Source organism: Anopheles ziemanni, chromosome 3 (genome assembly GCF_943734765.1).
Source record: "Anopheles ziemanni chromosome 3, idAnoZiCoDA_A2_x.2, whole genome shotgun sequence".
Taxonomy (NCBI): Eukaryota; Metazoa; Arthropoda; class Insecta; order Diptera; family Culicidae; genus Anopheles; species Anopheles ziemanni.
In genome coordinates this window covers 575,902-595,951 of record NC_080706.1, presented here as the reverse complement: position 1 = coordinate 595,951, position 20,050 = coordinate 575,902, and the positions used below count along the sequence as shown (strand labels likewise).

At 43.8% G+C, this 20,050-nt stretch overlaps 1 protein-coding gene across 1 annotated transcript; it reads left to right on the top strand.

Annotated features, from left to right (window-relative positions):
- Positions 1-15,259: 15,259 nt before the first annotated feature.
- Positions 15,260-19,275, top strand: LOC131288965 (uncharacterized). Its single transcript, XM_058318150.1, has 7 exons — positions 15,260-15,268; positions 15,507-15,624; positions 15,720-16,170; positions 16,253-16,351; positions 16,415-18,421; positions 18,482-19,037; positions 19,138-19,275. Exons 1-7 carry the CDS (start codon positions 15,260-15,262, stop codon positions 19,273-19,275), a joined length of 3,378 nt encoding a protein of 1,125 aa, XP_058174133.1.
- Positions 19,276-20,050: the final 775 nt, after the last annotated feature.

Genomic DNA, 20,050 nt, shown 5'->3' with positions numbered 1-20,050 from the left:
TCAAAAAGGCTGCTGTTGCGTTCAATGGCCTGTTGCCCCGCCTTTTGCCCTCGTCATCATCGACACCCTCGTTATTTGACACGACTCTGCCTCCGGTGTGGAATGTTACTTCGGAACTGAAGCACTCGTTTCTCACCATAACTAGCGTTACAGATAACCAGAAAAAAAGTAATGTGGGAGAGAAGTCCCGTGTCCCGCTTGTAATGGGTTTCGGGTGTGTACTTTTCACCGGCGAGAGCACTTCGCTTACTTCCGGTTGCACTGTGCGACAAAAGACGTGAGTGTTGCTTCGAAAACGTAAAGAAAGCAAGATCACTCGACGGCCATCATCAGCAGTAGCATCATCATCATCATTATCATCATCCTCAGCAGCCTTGGTGCCAGGTTTTGACGAGCCGACAAGCCGACTGAACAAGTACCCTCGAGTACGAGGGCGTACGAGGGCACATCTTTGGCCATGACCACTAAATGGTGTAACGAATTTGCGCGCGCGTTGGTGGTAGATGTTTTTCTACGCAAGATTTAAAATTACGATAATGATAATGTATTATGATTACTTTTACGATCACCGCCATCCCATATTTTATGCGGCCAGCAGCCAGCCAGCCAGCACCTAGCGTTTACGCGACGAAAATATTCACTTTCACAGACAGGCGCTGGCAGGAACGCACGCACGAACGAGAACGCAAATGGAAACACGCATGACGAGCTGCTTTTACTGGAATTAAACCCGGCCGTTTTCAATGACGCCGCCTTTGGAAATGTGCGCCACGGTTGACAATATAGAAAACTGCGAGCCAAGCTCGGTCACGACAGCAAATAATCTTCTCTTGGAGATTGGCTAACATCGCTTGCTGGAGATAAGCGGTTTTTTTGCTCTATAGCACGGGATAATAATTTCCCAAATGTGAGGTACTTTATACATCTAGGTGCTTTAGATGGTGCTATGAAGATTAGTATTTTTTTATTAAATACACGAGTTTTAAGGGATGACTCCTTTGCAGCGTGACATCAACTTACAATGCAAATGATTTGCTCGGCAACATTTGAAGTGGAAACACTCATCGGACCTTGATTATGGTTCTTTCATAAATGTGCCCTACGTGCATTATAAATGCGTATTACCAGTTACCAATTAATGACTTTTTTTGAATCAAATTAAAAAAAGGGGTTTTTATAAAAAAGATCCTTCAATTTTTTACAATGTTTATCAAACAATCAGAATTACGAGAAAATTCCTTAAGATTCGTTTTCGTCATATTGAAGAAGTTGAATGTCAACAAGCCCGTCTACATTTATCGACACGAGCAATCCCGCTTTTCAATTCCTGGCCCTAAAGCTTGTTTTCAGATAAGTCGTGTTATTTACTTCTTTTCACTAGTTCAAAGGCAGCTTTTACTTCCAAACAAACCGCACACACTTTCACCTATCAGCCAACCATCTTCCTTAGCCAAGGAAGCCCCAAGCAGTGAAACCCTTCGCAAGTCCCAGCGAGAAGTGAGTTTCAAAAAGATTTCTTGGGCCAGGAAATGAAAACGATACCCACCCGAAACGACCGAATGGGGCACGACACACAGTAAAATGATTGAATTTCGATTTTCCATCTCGACTAGCTCGATACCGCTTTTGCCCTTTCGTTCCGGGTTGTTTTCTGCTGTCAGCATCGTCTTTCCCTTCGGCCTCGGTGCCAACATCGTTCTGGCCGGAAGATGGAATGTCGGTAGCAAACCGGATCTGCGAAATCAAAGGGGTTTATACGGCACATTTTTCCCCTCCAGATCAGCCAACGGATTCGGTTCGTTGGTCGCAGAATATGGCCGCTGCTTTTCGCAGTTTGGTTTCTCGACTTTGCCTCCAGCTTTGATATTCCGCCAGCATCCCTGGTCGTCCTGCTTCCGGTCAATCGTTCTAGTTAACGTCACTCGTTGGGAGAGAAAAGAGGGAGAACATTTGGTGAAAATTTCCACAGGGGAGTTGAAAAATGGCACGATAGAATTATAAGGAAATGAATCCCGTGTTTGATTGAAAACTTTCTATTATGGCTTCTCTTGTTCTTCACAGTTGACGACGCAACATAAAAGGCTGGATGGATACCTTAGGATGTCTATCTCTTTGAATTGTACTTTCTTGAAGAACAGAAAAATGCACACACATGTAGGTAGTAAAATCAAAAACCTTTAGCAACGTGAATGGAGTTTAAAATCTGAATTCTGATTGAATTCTTCCCAATTCTACTTAGAGAAGCTGATCACCATTACTACAACATTATTTGCTGCAGTGTTTGTCGCTATATTAAAGGGTGATACAAATTACATTCAAAAAGGATTTAGAATTTCGTAGTACGTAGTTCGTATGGAAAGTTGCTAAAGTTTGGTTTGAAGGAATTCCTGTTTTAAACTTTCTGTAGGCTACCTTCTTATTCTATTTATTCATTAGATTTGTGTTAAAATACAAATAATCATTAAGCCTACATTTGTCATCGGATGTATTGTGAAAAAGTTTCAACGATAACATGACTTGTAGGAGCTTCGACTTAAGAACAAATGCAAAAAGCCTTAAATATTACAGCATAGTAACAATGCATTGAACGAAGGCAGCAGTCGTAACATAATATTTTTCAGCATAACAAAGCATATTTCATTATTAAAGATGTCAGATTTTTACAATAAAAAATACTTTACAAGGAAGGGTACGAAATTGAAAAATTAATAATCGCATCTCGCTAACAAAGATGCCTAGTTCGAACGCCATCAAAAGGAGACCCATAACCGGGGGACCCTTAATCTCTGGTCCCAAAATTTGAGAAGGCAAACCTATCAGGTTTTGCGGAGGAAAAGTTTCGAACAAAGGCAGGAAATATTTCACTTATATTCAAGCCAGCTCGGCTTTGTTCGCGAAGGATCCCAACTTTGGGTGCACTGCGTTTCCCGGGCATAAAGTCATCCAAACATTGCACTTCAGAGCCTCCTCTAAGGTCTGCTTCAGCCGCCTGCAAAAGGAACATTCACGTGGGATTGTCTGATATTCGTTGGTCCCGTATGTTATTCATTGTGCGCAGCGTTGGAGCACTCGACGTATTTTCCGACGAATTGTGTGCACTTTATTGAAGTGCTGGTGAAAAGCGTCTTCCGCTAAAAACACTGAGCCCATCGAAAGACTGCACCACTGAAACCACACGGCTTTGATGGGGTTGTGCATTTTGGTTGAAGTTAAAAAGAATAAAAGGCGTAAGGAAAATGACGTTCATAGAGCTTTTTCGACAAAGCACAAAGAATTTCGGGTATAATTACTGCCACCTACTCCTAGGGCGGCCTTCATTTCTAGTAAATTTCTTAATTTCCGACAAAATATATTTGTTCCCCTCATTCAACTGATATGGGAATCATTGTTGTGCTATGGTTTAGTACGTCTTTCTGCTCCAAATTTCCAGCTTGTGGATCATGTATAGTTAACATAAAATTTGAGATACTCTTCACTTTTCATCAAAATCACAGAACTCCATGTTTCAGTTGCCACTACACACCGAACGTCAGTAACATGATCTACGGGTATTTCGCGTTATTTTACTTTTTTAATTTTTCAAACACATTTATTATTATAGCGTCACACTGTACCATCTGTAAGTTATATTATTTGATTTTTTACAAACTCTTACAAACACAAAAATTAATGACTTTCCAAGAAACTACGATTTTAAGAGAATGCGAAACATGAAAGAAGAAACGCAGAGTGTTCGTTTAGGCGCTACCGGGTACTTTGCTGGTAGCAATAAAAATATCGTGAAAAAATATGCAAAGAGAGTGGGAAAGTTGTTTTCCACCTAAATATATCACACATTTTATCAGCGCTCGTTAGAGAAAAGGGCAAAATTCAGCTCATCACACTTTCTGGCAGCGGGTCGGACCGCGTCTTTGTTGGGCTAGATTATGGAAAATTTCATTTGAGTTTTATTGAGCTCCTAGTTCGTATGCAAATTGAACCAATTCAATATATTTGCGCGACGTACGAGTGTGTGCGGGTATGTTTGGTGCCCACATTGGTGTTACCGGAATGGAGAAGATTCCGATGGGTATTGGCGATGATTTTATTTTTTTTGTTCGTGTCATGCTTGGGTAGCATTCAGATTTTATTTTTTATCTTCTTGGCGTCCTCGAAAGGGTACAAAGCTTTTCGATGCTTTTAGTAAATGGACCAAAAATATGAAGATAGAAGAGAAGAAAGTCCGTGGTATAAAGCTGGACGAACAAAAACACACGAAGGATAAAAAAGTCCTCCAAGGGCAAAAGTAAGTGAGAGTTTAACGAGTTTCTCTGCGTAGACTTCGCCAGCCATCTTTTCCCATACTTTCAAGATTTTGCTTTCACAACCGGGACGCTGTAAACTTGGTTATCGGGAACTTGCTATGGTGCAGGGACACAGGAATGGATTACTTCTACTAGAGGAAGTGACTGCTCGAAGAATATTTAGAACATCTACGATCGTTGTTATCAAACTAACTTCTTTTTTTTATTCTTTTTAAACTACATGCTGCTTTCCATGCCTATAGAATATTGATACGTTATAATTTTTAGAGTTCAAGTACGTACCAACCAGCCTTTCTTACATCTTGTTTTATACTCTATTTGCGATGGCTACGATTAACATCAACCATGGTATGAAATTGTTAAACTTTTTGTAGTTTTGTAATAGCTGACTTTTTGTGATATTTTACTTTCATCGATATTTCACTTCACTACAATTTCAACTATCTTTTTAAAGAGCAGCAATAAATGTTGGACAGAAGCACATGCTTTATTGCTTTCCCCGTTGCAGCCATTTTATTCACTGGTTACTGGAGGTTACAGAGGTCACGTTATTGATAGCCATATCTTGACCGTATTCCAAAAATTTTTGGCCAGCAGCGATAATCTTCACATTGTTGGACAAAAAGAACGCAGCCGTGGTGGTATCTATGATAAATCGGCACTCACCAACCTATAATGTAAGCGATTTATTCCGTACAGATTGTCTACCTCTGCTGGCCTACCAAAGGTGGGCACCAGCTATGCTCCTGGAACTGGCACACTGTACGGGAAAGAATGGGGCTTTTTGTCTTCTCCTTCCGACCATCTCTAATGCGTTGGATTATCGGCGCTCCTAGGGAGTAAGTCAAAGGTAAAGAAAACCGATTATATGATGTTTCGATTACAAATGACATGGGCCAATCTCACCTATCAATCGTTTGATACACGATATATTTTCCCGGATTCTGGGCCCCGGGAAAATAAATTGACTAAATATCTGTGCGTGAAAAAGTAAAACAAAATCCCTCACCGTGCCGTGCCGCAACTTGTACAAATGGCAGAACTTTCGTCGCGGAAACAGATACCCAAATCGATCCCGGATCGACGAAAGAAGTGTTCCGAAATGTGCTCTTGACATCTGATCGGTTCAGATTAAGCCGGTTCAAATGCCTTTTCGAGCGGGGTTGTATGCACACCAACAAAAAGGAATCAAATTGGCAAATACCAACGCACGCTCTTCCCCTCGGAAGAGGCTGATATTGCAGTTCGATAAGTCGGTGTCGCCTTTGGCTTCCTTTCTCTGTCATCTGTTGTCCTGATGGCACAGGTAGTGGAGGAGGAAGAAAGATGAACATCAGGATTGGAAGTGTGGGAGAGAAACGGCTCTTCGATAGGGATAGATGAAGCTTGAGCAAATTCAATCTTATTATGCACAGCAGATAATCTTGTTTTTCCTATAAACATGGCTTCGTTCCCGCTGGACAAGAACCGGCGACGACGGGGACGGGTTGGCTATCCTTCTCGTATTGATCGGAAGCCTTCGGGAGCTTAACAAACCCGATTTCGGAAAACGCCTGCGCCACCGATGACGAAATGCGGATCGGATGATTGGGCCAGCGATGATGATGATTGTGATGAAGCAATTATGCGGCGATGGGGCAGGGTTTTCTTGGAACATGCATTTCCGGGGCCGTCTGCCATCTGTTTGCCATGGCAGCTTTCGGAAACGGCTTTTTGGGACAATCGTTCCAGCCTCCACAAAGGTGACAGAAGACGTTGTTTCAGCTGCTGCTTAGCTCATTTAAAGATGAGCCCACGAGGGCTTTCTGCTTCCAAGTTCTTCAACGAGACAGCATCGAGCCGAACTCCTCGTCTTCCTATCTTTGTTTGCTGGTGGCTTGAAAATCTGATGTTTGACGTTGCCAGACGACAACCCGACAGCTGCCTGTCTATTCGATGCAATTACCCTGTGATTCTAGCTCTGCCTAACAATTGTCCAATGGAGGCCGGAATAGTCTCAGGAAGCGTGCGACAGTCATTAGCAAATTGAACAAGCATTTCATAATTAAGATTAAACGCACGTGAGCAATGTCCAATAGACGTTAGATGCAGCGCTCGTTGAATTCATGTTTGGCCAAGTACAATTGAAACAGCCATTCATGTGCTAGAATGTTCAAGGGTTTCAAACAAGTTTTAGTAGTTTTTGAAACCAGAAAACAATAGCAATGTTAAACATCAAATGGGACTACGTTTCCATGAGTTTAAGTTTAGTTGCATTTCTTACTAATATTTTATTGTGAAGAGTGAACTACCAAGCCGCTTGAAATAACGTGTTGTGGATATGATACGTAAAACAACACGTAGCTAACTCGGTCAGTAGGTTAGAGTGGATTGATGGAATGGAAGTGGTGGATCCATACGACGCATGAATTTATTTCCACCCTGCACAGATTGCTTGTTGGCGGTGTGTTCAACACCACGAGTAAGTTGTGTACTAATTATGCAAATTACGTGACGTGGCATGGGCTACTGATACTTCCATAATCAATTGAACGGGCGGCCAGGCCCCCGACACTGGAACTCGTTAGAACTCGCCCGGGTTGTTCCTCGAACCACTGTGAACAACAGCGTGATTATAATATTATCACCACCGTGCCGTTATGCATATATCCTGCAATCAACAAAAAGAGCCTATCGTCATTTGTTGGAGAATATTAAGCAGAATAAGAACTGAAGGAAATAAGCTTAAATTTTCATGACCATCAACTTGCGAGAGGTGTCGATGCACTTATTATCGATGTAGAGGCGTACGTGGTAAATAATGGAGAATAGATAATTGGTACGTTGGTCATCAAGGTACGCCTTTCGTCTGCCTCGAACATTTGAAATCACGCTGCACTATGACGTTTTGTTTATTAAGCTTTGCTGGCATCACGCAACGCAGCATGGCAAGAGAAAAAACAATACTGCCGTTTAATTTCTACTGAAAGGATACCTAAAGCGAATACGCTAATACGCCCGTTACCCTCACCGGACGGTCCACGATAAGGACCGCACACACACTCATAACCCAGTTCCGGCGCTTGATTTGTCGTTTTCCTGCGTGCAGGCAAGAAGTTGTCGCCTTTTGAAATTGAGTGATGTTCAAGCTCATTAAATACGATTTATGGACACTTTGGATGACAACGATGTCATTAGCAAAAGTGTTTACCGCCACTGGAAATGGGGGTTGTCTGGGTTTTGTCACGGCGGACCGATGGGAGGACGGGCTCGGCTTAACTGGATGGAACCGAGTTGAACCGAACCGATTGATTTATGGTTATGAGTGACGGACAGACAGGCTCGGCCACCAGCCATTAATAGCGATAATTTGTTGAGTGATTTTTCTCTCTTCCACCCAGCAATCGATCTATCCATCCATCGAGAGGTGGCTCTCGTTCGCTTAAGGGATGCTGTCATCGAAGGGTGGAGACATCAACCCAATCCTCAGCCCACGGGAAACAGCAAAAAGCAAGCATCACTTCTCGCTGATGGAACGTTTGTTTCGTGCAACAGCTCAACTCAACGAATGACTCGCGGTATTTGCATAGTACCAGAAGCCGTACGCTTGACTAATTGTTTGCCACTGAGAATGCTGCCATGGACATGATTTGTGAGGGTTTTTTCTCCGAAGCTAGAGAGGAATGTGGCCAATACTTGTTGCCAACGCACAGTAAACATAAACCAGCTTATGTAAATTGACCCGTCAAGGTAATGTTTCATCCACATTCACCGGTATCCTTAAGTAATGTTGTAGCACTTCAACAGCCACAAACGGTTTAAATATATAACAGTACTAGTAACACATGTCAAACAAACTTTTCAAAACAATCTTCTTTCGATTCGTGAAACTCTTACGTATTACTTTCTGGTCCATTTTCTATCGTTCGCTGCACATAAAACGTGAATGTGCCATAAAAGAGGCTCGAGCAGGAATTTTGCGGAACGGATGTAGGCACTCAGCTTTCTTGGCAGATTGTTAGAGAGGTGTGTCAATGTATCAGTCACTGAAGAGCAGATGGAAAATTCTTGAACCTAAATTCACGCCAACAAAGACGCTTCGCGCCGGCAAAGGAATGCGAAGGTGGAGACAGCGGGGGAGCCTCACCAGGCCGGTACTTCACATGGGTTCTACAGAATAAACTGAACTGACTGAAATAACTTGTACTCGAGCGCAACGGCTCGGCGTCGGCTTTGGCTTCGGCTACCACCACTGCAGGGCTAATGCAAACAGACGAGAGCCCTTGTCCGTACAAGAAGGAACCATTGCGGCCTGGATGCAACCGGATGTTTTAGAGTTTCAACTAGCCTTCCTATCCTCTTTTTCAAGCGAGTCGCAGTTTCTTCACTGGAAACTGATGTCTATGAACGGAAAAGTATGCCTCCGAGCCAACTTGGAAACGTGCGCCTGTGAACGGAAATTCCATTTGCTCGATTTTTGTCTTCCTACTCCCGTCGATTCATATTTCTGGGCCGTGAAGGAATGAAAGACTGAAATATTTCTTGTTTGCCACACCTGTCCTACACAAGGGCAGCACCACTCCATTGCGCTTCGGCTGTTCAAGTTCGTTACCTCCGGCTTCCATTACTGGCCCAGCATATCTAAAATTCATCCTCATTGTTGTCGCTTTTCAAGTACCGCTTTCGCCGTGTCCGCCCCCCGGGTCCAAGTGTTTCTGGCCGAAATCCATTGTTTGCCTGCTTCACCCTTCTTATCTACTTCTCCGCACGGTTGGTCGATTGTTCGTCGCGTCCGAAAGCTCATCGAATGGCGTTGGCGGCCATACTGCATCCCAATCGAACCAATGCAGAATGGCCTGAAGATGCTTCTACACACTGGTGGTACTGTGTTCGCTTTTTCACACTTGCAATTCCGTGTTCAGTCACGTACCCCCGGTGCAATCCAATAATAAACTACCGTTGAATAATTTTCGGAACACGACGGGGGGCACAAGCCGGCGGGTGGCAAAAATTTATCGAATGCGGTGAGTTATTATCGGTTGCTTTAAAGAGTTTATTATGCGCTTGCTGAATGGCTGAATGTTTGGAATGGAAAAGTAATTTTCTTCTTTTTTCGCTTTATGCGTTTGCAATCATTAGGAACGGCTAACACGCTTCAACTTCCTTTATGCAAACCATTTGATACAAAATATATTCAAAGTTTGCTTTGCAAGCACATAAATTATCCCGCAAACCTCTCGTTGTCGGCGGAATAAACTTGTGGTTTGAAATCATTGTACTGTTTGTCAGCATACATGAATTATGTCACTGGTTTCGATGTTATTGAGTAAACTCATTTTTTCAATTTGAACTTTCATGTAGGAATAAAATTTAATATTTGCTCAACGGTGATGGTTTGGATGGTTTTATCTGGTTTTAACTCTCCCGTTAGTACCACGTATCTACAATTCATTTATTCCTTTATTCATTCAACAGGCATCCATCCACAGGATGATTTGATTAGTTTTCAATAACGAAAGTGCGTCTTTGTCATCTTTTAATCGCTTAAATCGAGTCATTCCTCCGTGACCAAACTTTTCGAAACGGTTTCGAAGAGTGCTCAATGTGAATGTATTTGAATGGACGGGCAAATGGAGAAGAAAATCGAAACATCATGAATCGAAAACTTGCCACCACAAAAGATACCTACCTCCCTTTCCCCTTCACATTTCGCTCCAAATGGAGGCGCATGGTGGTTTACGGCTCGCTGAAGCTCGCATGATTGGCAGACGCGTTCAACGAAATGGTAGCAGATATTTATACGTGCAATTTCTGATTATCTAGGATATACTTGTACTATTTGATTCTGTTTCTGTGAGTTTCGTGTGGAACTGGGTTGAAGTGCGCGCTTCGTCATCGTCCACGTGCTCGTGTGAAGACATGCTCTTTGCCCGTTCGTGCAAACCGTCGTGATTTCATGCGCCACAGCACGAACTGTCGGCAAAAACGAGTAGGACGATAGTTGACAAAAGTCTGGAGTCTGAGCTACGAGTGGGCGATAAGCATCGCCGCTGTCGTGTGTGACATCGCCAAAAGCGATGAAAATAAATCTCCTCCATGAACAGCAACGCCGCGTTCTGCATCGTCACAGCACACTTGCTGTTGCACAGATCAGGATTTGCAGCACGACGCCACACGGGGGGACGCCAACTTCATTTCGGCGGGCAGAATATTGTAAAAGGAGGAGCGAAAAAAAATGTCGGGAAAATAAAAAAAAAGAGTGCGCCAGTCGCCGGTGTGCGTCTATCACAATCCACAAACCTCGACCTCCGTCACGATTCGTTGCGGTACCAGAGGTTGATGTATGTGCGAGTCGGAGGATTTATCGATCTGCTATGGGTTTATTAAAAAGATCCCTACGGCGGTCTGCGATGACGTGCCAGGACCACCCGTTCCTTCCCCGGAACTTGAAAACTGCGAGCAAACGGGTTGTAAATAAAAATGTTGTTGTTTTTATTCGTCGTCCAACAGGGCGGGAGGAAGGGAGCAAGCATTCGGAGTGGAACGGAAGGCAGCGTGCTTTGCAGGATTAATGCCGTCGGCAACCGGTCGGACCAAATAGGCCTTTGGGCCTCGGCGAACCGGGGAGAGCAGCCGGACGAAAACAGCAAATGATGGAGATGGATGGAGATTCGCAAGAAAATTATGGCCCGAATGTTCGGTGTGCTCCTCCTTCTCCTCCTCCTCCTTTCCACCGTTGTTGATGTTATTGCGGATCAAAATATCGCTTCCCAGCGACCTATCCTGTTCGGCGCTGATGTATGATGTTTTTTGCTGTTTTTACATTGTCTAGGATTTTTCTTGCTCTCTGCCCGAAACACGCCGGCAACGACCCCGCCGAGAGCGGGCTTCCACGGCCTACGAGTGGATTTATACAGGCACATAAATTATGCGACTCCCAATAGTCATCGAACATTGGGCATATACAAACATTCGACTTGCTCGATTAGGATAGGTTAGTCGGGGACTACAGGATGGATTTGTTTGGTTTTCCGTTTGTTTGCAGCGAGTTATGGGTGGAGAAATGTAAATTATGCCTCGAGCCGTCCCTCGTAGTGTAGTTCCGGTTAAAACGACGTATGTGTGATAGGCACATTTCCCTCGGATGGTATTGATCTACTCACATGTTGTTTTACGTAGCAAAATTTCATCGACCTTATACATCAATCCATGAAACAAACGCACTGTAGCAAACAAGGTTCCTAAAATTCTGTTAATGATTTCAATGAACCAATTTAAGCGTCTAGCGTGAAAAAAGTAATTTCGAAACTTAAAAGCATGAACCATTTGACCATGGTTAACGTCTTGTCGAAGCTTGCTTTGAATCCAGTTTTAGGCACAATAGAGTGTGAAAGTTGATCTTTAATGCTTCATCATTAGCACGGCGTCATTTGCGATTAATCTACCACGTTTTCATCTACCTCAACAGATTTCGTTTCACTTTCGAGGCACATTTATTTCAGGCCATTGCGATATTAATCACAACGTAATTTGCTAATCCTCCCAACCGTGCTCAATCATAGTGGAATACTGTCGTGCCCCACGGCGATCGATCACCGACCGGCGTGCGGACCATCCGACCTTCACGACTCCGGGCGTCAACTATTTGCAAAATCGAAAAAAACTCCAAAGCGTCCATTTTCCATTTTCACCACCCATTCGCCGCAAAACAAACAGCTTGATAAATAATGTCCAACGTGTTGAAGGCCGGTGATGGAGCAAAAGAAAACCAAATCCATTGGAGCTGCCATCGCCTTCCACATGTAGCTACGGGATTGAGCTCTTTTTCCCATGAACGGCACTAATTTTTCACCAAGGAACGTTGGCCCGAAAGCCAGAATATGCTGAAGGTTACCCCGATAAGCTTTCGCTATCTTTCTCGGGGGCACTCTATAAACTCAAACTCAAGACAGCTGGGAGACTGAGGTCTTCGTTCCTGAACTCTCGTTCTTTTCGAACGATGGATTTATGAGAAACATTACAATCGATTTTCCGCTTCCAGTCATAAATAAACACCTCTTTGAGTGTGCACATGGGATGTGCCATAATTCCCAGATTACAAATTACCTCTACAGTATCGGACTTTTGAAACGCCACAAATTTGTCAAATATTTTTATGCTGAAAGCGGTACGGTTCGAGGTTGTGTGGAAACATGAAGAGCCGCTTCCGATTAGCTGCGAGTAATTTTATTATTTCACGCCAAATTGATACAAATTCAACACTCCCCAGCCTTCGTTCCAGGAGGAAACAAGGGGGATCATGTGTAATCGACCACGAAAACACGGTTTCCACACTACCACACTCTGGAGCACCCGACCACCCCAGGACGGTGTTGTTTGAAAGTGTTTGTGCTCATGACAGCGAAAGGCTGCTGGCTATTTTGGAAACTGTGAAAATGTTTGTTCACATTCGCCCAGAAACACACACACACACATACAAATAGCAGAGAGCATTCGTTGGCCATGCACCCGGACCCAGTGCCCATATTCTGATTCTCGGCAGACGAAGAAATGCAGTTTAAATGCAGCAACCGGGAAATCGGGGCTCCGATGGTCAGCTGCAGCGGTTCCCGGCCACAGGAAATACATTTTCCTCGCGAAAACCTTTGCGCTCATCAAGCTCCCGAAGCTGGACACTGTGAGCGAGAAAAAATGAGCAAATATTTTTCCATAACAAAGGATGGAACGTTTTGTTGCACTCGCTATGGATGGCCATCGAGAATGGCAATTGGGTTTCGGGGCGATGGGTTGATTGCCTGCCAGCATGCTTGGTTGGTTGATTGATGAAATACCTCCCCGACCACTCCATGTTGAATTATTTTTTTCCTTTACTTCCACCAGTTTGCCACTGCAGGACCGAGACGAACAAGTATAGACGCTTCATTTTTAATGTATGATGCAATTGGCATCGGTGCAAAATGTTTCCCCGTTACACTTTGGATAGGTTTTTCTACTGGAAAGTTTTACTTCACTGTATTCATTTTCGTTATCGTTTAAACATTTGCTGCCTTCTGATCTATAAAAACAGTATTTGAACTATGATTTTCAGCTTCACAGGAACCGATCAGTATAGAAATTGTATAATATGAAAAACTTGACTTGTCAAAGAATATGCTCAAATAAACAAGCGATTTTATTGTTATTTAAACCCGAAACAAGTGTCATCTTCATAATGAAGCAAATGGACCTAACATGATTTGTTGAAACAGTACAAGAAGTACTTCATATTATCCATCATTCGTAGTTCGTTACAATGAAACAAACAAACAATATCATTAACAATCAATGCAGTTCACTACATTGATCATATTAAAACAATATATAAATGCTTGCTTTCAGCTAAGCTAACCACATCACAGGGATTGCGAAAGATCCTGTAAAAATTAAAGCATAAAAACATCCCTACTCAAATACCCGGTAGCTCGGTCGATGAGCCTGTACCACAAGCTTGTTGAAACAAATAACATGAACGATTAAAACCCCAACATTGTCGTGTTAGCCCACAACCATACGGCGAAACTAATCACCCCGATTGTAATAAATGAATTTTCGCTTGCATTACGTTCTCTCGGCCCAGACTCAATGGTAAAATGTGTGCAGAGTACGGAACACAGCGTGGGACAAAAGGCAAAAGTAATGAAAAAAGCAACGATACGGTAGGGAAAAATTACCACACAAACCGCCATTTCCGCTACCGCAAACAATTCGTATTCGCTTGTTTTCGATTATAATTCTCATTTATTTCATACTGAAAGTAATTTATTGTACAATAAATAACAAGTGCTGGCGAGGCCTTGCCCACTATAAAAAAGAAAAAACCCGCGAGGAAAAGGCTTAGAATATGCAGAGAGCGCCAAAAGAATCCATTAACCCACGAAGCACCAAATCCGCGCAAGACTGGATCTCAGTAGAGTTCAAACGCGACTCGAAACATGTTTCCTATGGAAATTGCTCGTTTTTTCGTTTTATATGCAACCATCAAATGCATTAATTTTACCATTATTACCACTATGGTAGACTTTCTTACAGTCTGTTGGATCAATTTCAAGTTGAATGTTGAGCCAAATACAGATTTGCACTTTGTTTGACCACACGCAACGAAAGATAGAAGATGGAATAAATTGGTTTAAAGTGTGCTTAGGGAACACGTGTATAATGTAGTAGTTTTATCCTATCTTTCTTTTTCCTGCCTTTGTTACTTCTGATACACCAATTCAGGGGTTACTCCAGTTTTGCTTTCAATTTATAGCCTAGCTGAATTTATACGCTCGATAAAAGCCTTTTTAGGTTGAAATAAATCTCCAACAGCTTACACCGACCATTTTCGGTCAACCAACGAATGTTAAAGAGCCTCAGCAACGGTTATCACCAGTTTTGATAGTGCTGTGAGAGCGTTGTAAACATCGCATTGAAATCACAACAGATCTCTCGAGGGCGACAGGCATAAAAGTATTAGTAGCCCTACCCATAACCATGTAAAGGCAGTTTGTTGATTCTATGAAAGTAAAAGCAAGGACAGAGAGCTTCTTCCGCATCTTTCGAGAGCTTCTAGTATCTTTAAACTTACATTGAGGATACTTTGCTGTTTTACAACCAGTTGAAGCGTATTTTTACCGCTTCAGGTATTCTTAAACGAGGAAGCTGTGACTTAAATTTATCATATGAAAACCTTTACTCGTTAATTTTACGAACGGATTTTATCACGGAATCAAAAGGCTTTGTTATGTGCTTCATAATTAATTGATTTATAACTATAAAAAGCTTCTTCAATTATTTTTAGTATGTTTTTTGCTCAATATTTTCACGCAAATGAAAAGCAAATAATAAACATCAAAAATATGATATCAACAAAAGTAAACCACAGTAAGCATCCAACTGTTCGTATCGATCAAATAACATTTTTGTAGTTATCAAAGTAAACTGTTTTCATTACTAAAATGCCTAAGGTGAGTAATATTGACTATATTTTATTGAAAACCCGCCTTTTTTTTGCCAGTTTTTAGATTTAAATCATTTTTGTTATTTTTAATTATTTATGATTTTCTTCAGAGAGTCGTAGCACCGAAAATATCTCCCGAAGAATTGAGGTAATTGTTGCTCATGGTACTTTGAAGTTCATCTGCCGCCCTTTTTTGCCAAAAAGGATTTCTCATCGTGTTTTTATTTAGCGAATCCATTCGACAGGAAGAAGCAAAGAGATATGGCTTTGAACAGGAGCGGTTAAGAGCAAAGGCTGTTCAAGAATTCAAGGAATACAACCAACGCCGAGTGTTATTGTTAGAAACAAGCAAATTTTTTCGCAGTAAGTGGAGCCAGTCAGCGTTTGAGATACCCCTTAAGCCTTTCACTAGCACATTCTAAACGATTCTTTTGGGACATCTATTCGTGTTTTGATAGAGATTGAAAAAATTGCTTTCGATCATCAGGGGCATTTGAATAGCAGGAAAGAATGGACTGATTTCTTGTCTTGCCGAAGAACACCGAATCCAAACAGTGCTGCAGAGCTACAAGAGACTCTTTATCGATGGGTTTTTCTTCAGGAAGAGGCCTGTTCGAAAAGTTTAATCGGTTGGACACTTTCAGACGATATTTCAATCCCTACTTCACCAAGTAACGATTCACAAAGTAGCTCTGAAGGAAACAGAAATGGAGTCGCAAAGAATATACGCGAAATTTATATAAAGCCAGTCCGGGAGGCCTTGGCCGTCCTGGAGGCAATAGCAAACGTTTCGATAGAAAAGCAACATGAGGAGGTTTTGTTAGTTCGGGATGAAATCCGGAAGTTCATTACCGATTCACTGGACAGAATGACCCTTCGAATTGGTAGCAGTATCGTACGGACTATGGAGTAAGAGAGAGGAGAGCTTGGAAAAAGTTTTTCACCATAAAGATGTTATAGAAACTGTTATACATTTTTCCATTTTTTCAAGACCCTCCAACCCCTTGATGAGCGAGTTTAGCTTCGATGAACCCGATGTCCTAGCGATGTTTCTTTGGAGTTTCCGTTCCGTTCCCCTACCACCTGAATAGTAAGATTCTTTTTTCCCACTACGAACTTGTTTGCATTCATTCTTTATGTTCCTTTCCGGCAGTAATTTTCTCATGAAAGTTATCGACATGGAGCCCCTCGGACTCACCATTCACCGCCCCCAGTCACTAGATCTAAAAGATTTCTTAATCCGAGGCCTTTGGTTGGAGTTCGATCACTTCAGTAATCAGGACCCAACGCGAGATATTGCCCAGCCGGATTCCACCTCGTTGCTGGTTTTGGTGCAGGAAACGGAGTGGAACGAAAGGCAGGAAATCCGAAGGAAGCGCCTAGCAGCTTTGCGCAAGCATCGAGAAGAATACGAAGCGGAAGAGCGTCTCAAACATGCTGAAGCGGACACGCTGTCCTCTAAGACGCCAAAAGCGGCTTCCGTTAAGGTCAAAGAAGCTAAGCCTAAAGCGGATGCAACAAAAGGCAGGAAAAAAGTCAAACAAGTGCCCGAAGTGATGCCGGAGCCCCCGGTGATTACGGATGAAACCGAGGTGGACATAGATGCCGAGTACGAACGCGAAGAAACCGACCGATTCTGGGCCTCGCTGTCCAATGTGGCTCCGGGCTCGCTACCTTTGGAGGAAGGATACATGAATCTACGGGAGTACTGCATTATTGGTGGGATTTACAAGCTGACCCGCTTCGACACGTTGCCTCAACCCATTGAGATAAGCCGCGGTTTCATCTACTCCAATGTTCCAGTTAGTTTGGAGCTATCGGAAAAAGCCTTCCACGCCGTCGACGAAGAGGAATTGATCAAAATAGAGCTACAACTCCCGACGCATTGCTTTTGGTGGGAGCAACCGACAATTTGCCGCTGGGAAACATGGGAAGAAAGTGAAAACTTTGCGCGACTCCATCCGAAAGTTCAACAGTTTCAGCTTCGGTACACCGACATCGAGGCGCACAAAGCGACTCTGCTATTTTCCGCACGGGAGAATGATTCATCCCAGCTTAGCGTTCCAACAACCATTCCGGACTTTGACCTTGCGGACATTCCGGCCGAAGTACGGCTACACTACCTCATCCGCGAGCATATTCTTCCACGCCTGCCAGACGGTTATCGATTCCGAGCCGAGCTGAAGCGACTGTATACCGTCCTAAAGAAAAGAGCTGAGCGCCGAATGTGCCGTGACCGCGAACAGGTAGCACGAAACAAGATGATGCTAATGTACAATCGAATCATCGAAGCGAGCAATCACGATGGTGGTCTTGGTGAAATGCGCCACCCCGACCAGTCGGACATAGACGCAGACGAAGGTGATGGACGAAGTGAAGCGAACCATTCCAACAACTTTGAGGAGTTCCTAGAAATTGATGAAAAATTGCAACAGCTTTCATTAGCCCGTCCGAATGTTGCACGTTACTTGTATCCCCCAAAACCGTTACATCGTCCCTTGCACTTCGCTCCGGACTCGGATTGTTCCGACACAAGTTTCGATGAGCTGGGAGCAGGTATGGACCGGCTAGTATTGACGTTGGAGTCTCAAGACACGATGCTCGACGACGAAGCCGAAGAGTGGGTGTGCAAAATGTTTTCCATCTTCTTAAGACTACTTGAGTACCTGCGGGATCTGCTGAAACCAAGCTTTCCTCCAGTGCCTCCACCTTCACCTCCGATAGACAAGTGCCCCGAACCGCGCAGAATTGCCGTAAGAGGAATCAAACGCCGGTTCATTGACATCCGGACAACGAAAAAGTATCCCCTGGGTCTTGGATCAAGGGACAGGTCACTTTCACGAGTCAGTGAATCGTCGGTGGCCTCGGGCGAGAAAAAGAAGCGCAAACGGAAGAGTACTCCGGTGCGTGGTAAAATCACTTCGCATCCGGAAACCCAAGAACAGGCATCGGAGAAAACTGAAGGCCCACCGGAAGTGTTGTCGTTGATTGAACATGCGCCGGGACGATGGTCGACCAAACCGATTCGACGTCAACTGTACGATGCAAACAAACGGATGCTGACGTTTTGGACCGATCGCCTGGGAATTTTCGGATTAGCCGCTAGAAAGTACTTCCATTTACCGTTCCTGCACTGGGAGATGCGTCGCCACGGACGAGTGTAAGTAGTACCGGAAATATGTACCCCTGAACCGTTCACCTAATAACGCCATCTTCTTAGTGCCAATGTGACCACCGTGCTCACCCTAAGCGCCCACAAAATGAAACTATCCTTTTACATCACCTCGCAAGGCTATCGAGTGCATGTGCAAGAATGTCATGGCGATGATTCTAGGCAAAAAGAAGCGAAAGACGATAAAGCGGGCATAAGAATCGCCCCAGAAACAGGATGGTTTTCACTGGAAGAGCTGGACAAATATTTACTTAAGATAAACGTACACGTGTTTCCCGAGGTGGACACTTGCTTCTACACCTCTGGCTGGCAGGCTGGTTCCGCGACCGTTCCCAAACACGAACCAATGGAGCTGCACAACCTGCGCTGTTTGGGGGCTTTCTGCTTGACGCACAACCTTCAACGGTGCGTGTGGAATGAGTTCGCCAATCGACGAACGAGCCTCGTACTCGGCCGCCAGCTGATTGAAGGGAGACACGAGCCGGAATTTGAGACCATCATGATAACGCCACTTAAGTCACAGCTAGTTGAAGTGGAAGAGCTGTGCTCGAACACGCTCGAGGAGGTCCTCTTGGCTTTCCATCCACGTCCCTCGGAGCAAAGTGTTAGTGCGAAAGCTTTGGCTTCGTTTTTCGATTCTTTGCCAAAGTGAAGTGAACATTACTCTGATTCATTCTCCCCGTTCACGTCCACTTTTTTTTCAGTACAATGCTGATTGCTACGGATTGCTGAAGGAACGCTTGGAGGAACCTTCAAGAAAGGTCCTGGCCAAAACACCGCCCCTGCTGCAGTGGAACGTGAGTCAGCTGCTACAGAGGCTCCGACTGCTCAGCTACTCGTAAACACAGCTCCCGGGATCACAGTCATTGTACTCGTATTGCGGCACAATCGGACTTCCGCCATCGTGATTCGGTGAAGTGAAAGGGCTATCATTAATGCATTACAAAATCACGCCAATTGCAGTCGGCATGATGGGCGTACATGCCAATTCGAAAACTCACCGACTCGAAGCCACCCCCCGTCCACAACTCCTTCCGCGAGCGTCTACTCCCCAAAAACCTGAGGCCTTCGGATGGGTTGGCTGTCACATTTTTCGTGTTTCCCTCCTTTCGAAGCGCACTTTCGCTAGAAACCGCTAACATAAGCATTAATCATCGTCATGGCGGCTGTCGGACTCATTTTCAATCCAATTACCGTTGATTCTCCTCCGAACTCCGCCAGCCCGTGAAACCCCCTCGGTTTTTTTCTGCAACGCTGCAGCCGCTTGATTCACAGCGCACCCATTAGCTCCAAATGACGCGCAACAACATAAAATGTTACCTTTCAAGGCAGGAAGTACACACAAAAAATCTAAATTGCCCGCTCCGTTAAGGTATCTGATGTATTTTTGATGAATATTGTCGAACGGTCGATTGTGATGCAACGGACAGGTTGGAAAAACAATCTAAAAGGAGGGTTTTCTCTCTGAAACCGATCGGTTTTGACATACGTACTTTGGTGGCAAATTCGAACGTTCATTTCAATTTAAGAATGGACATTTTTATTTGTATGTTTTCGAAATTGATTAATGAATGACACTTGCAGAACATTACTGATTATTTCACGTAGTATTCGTAA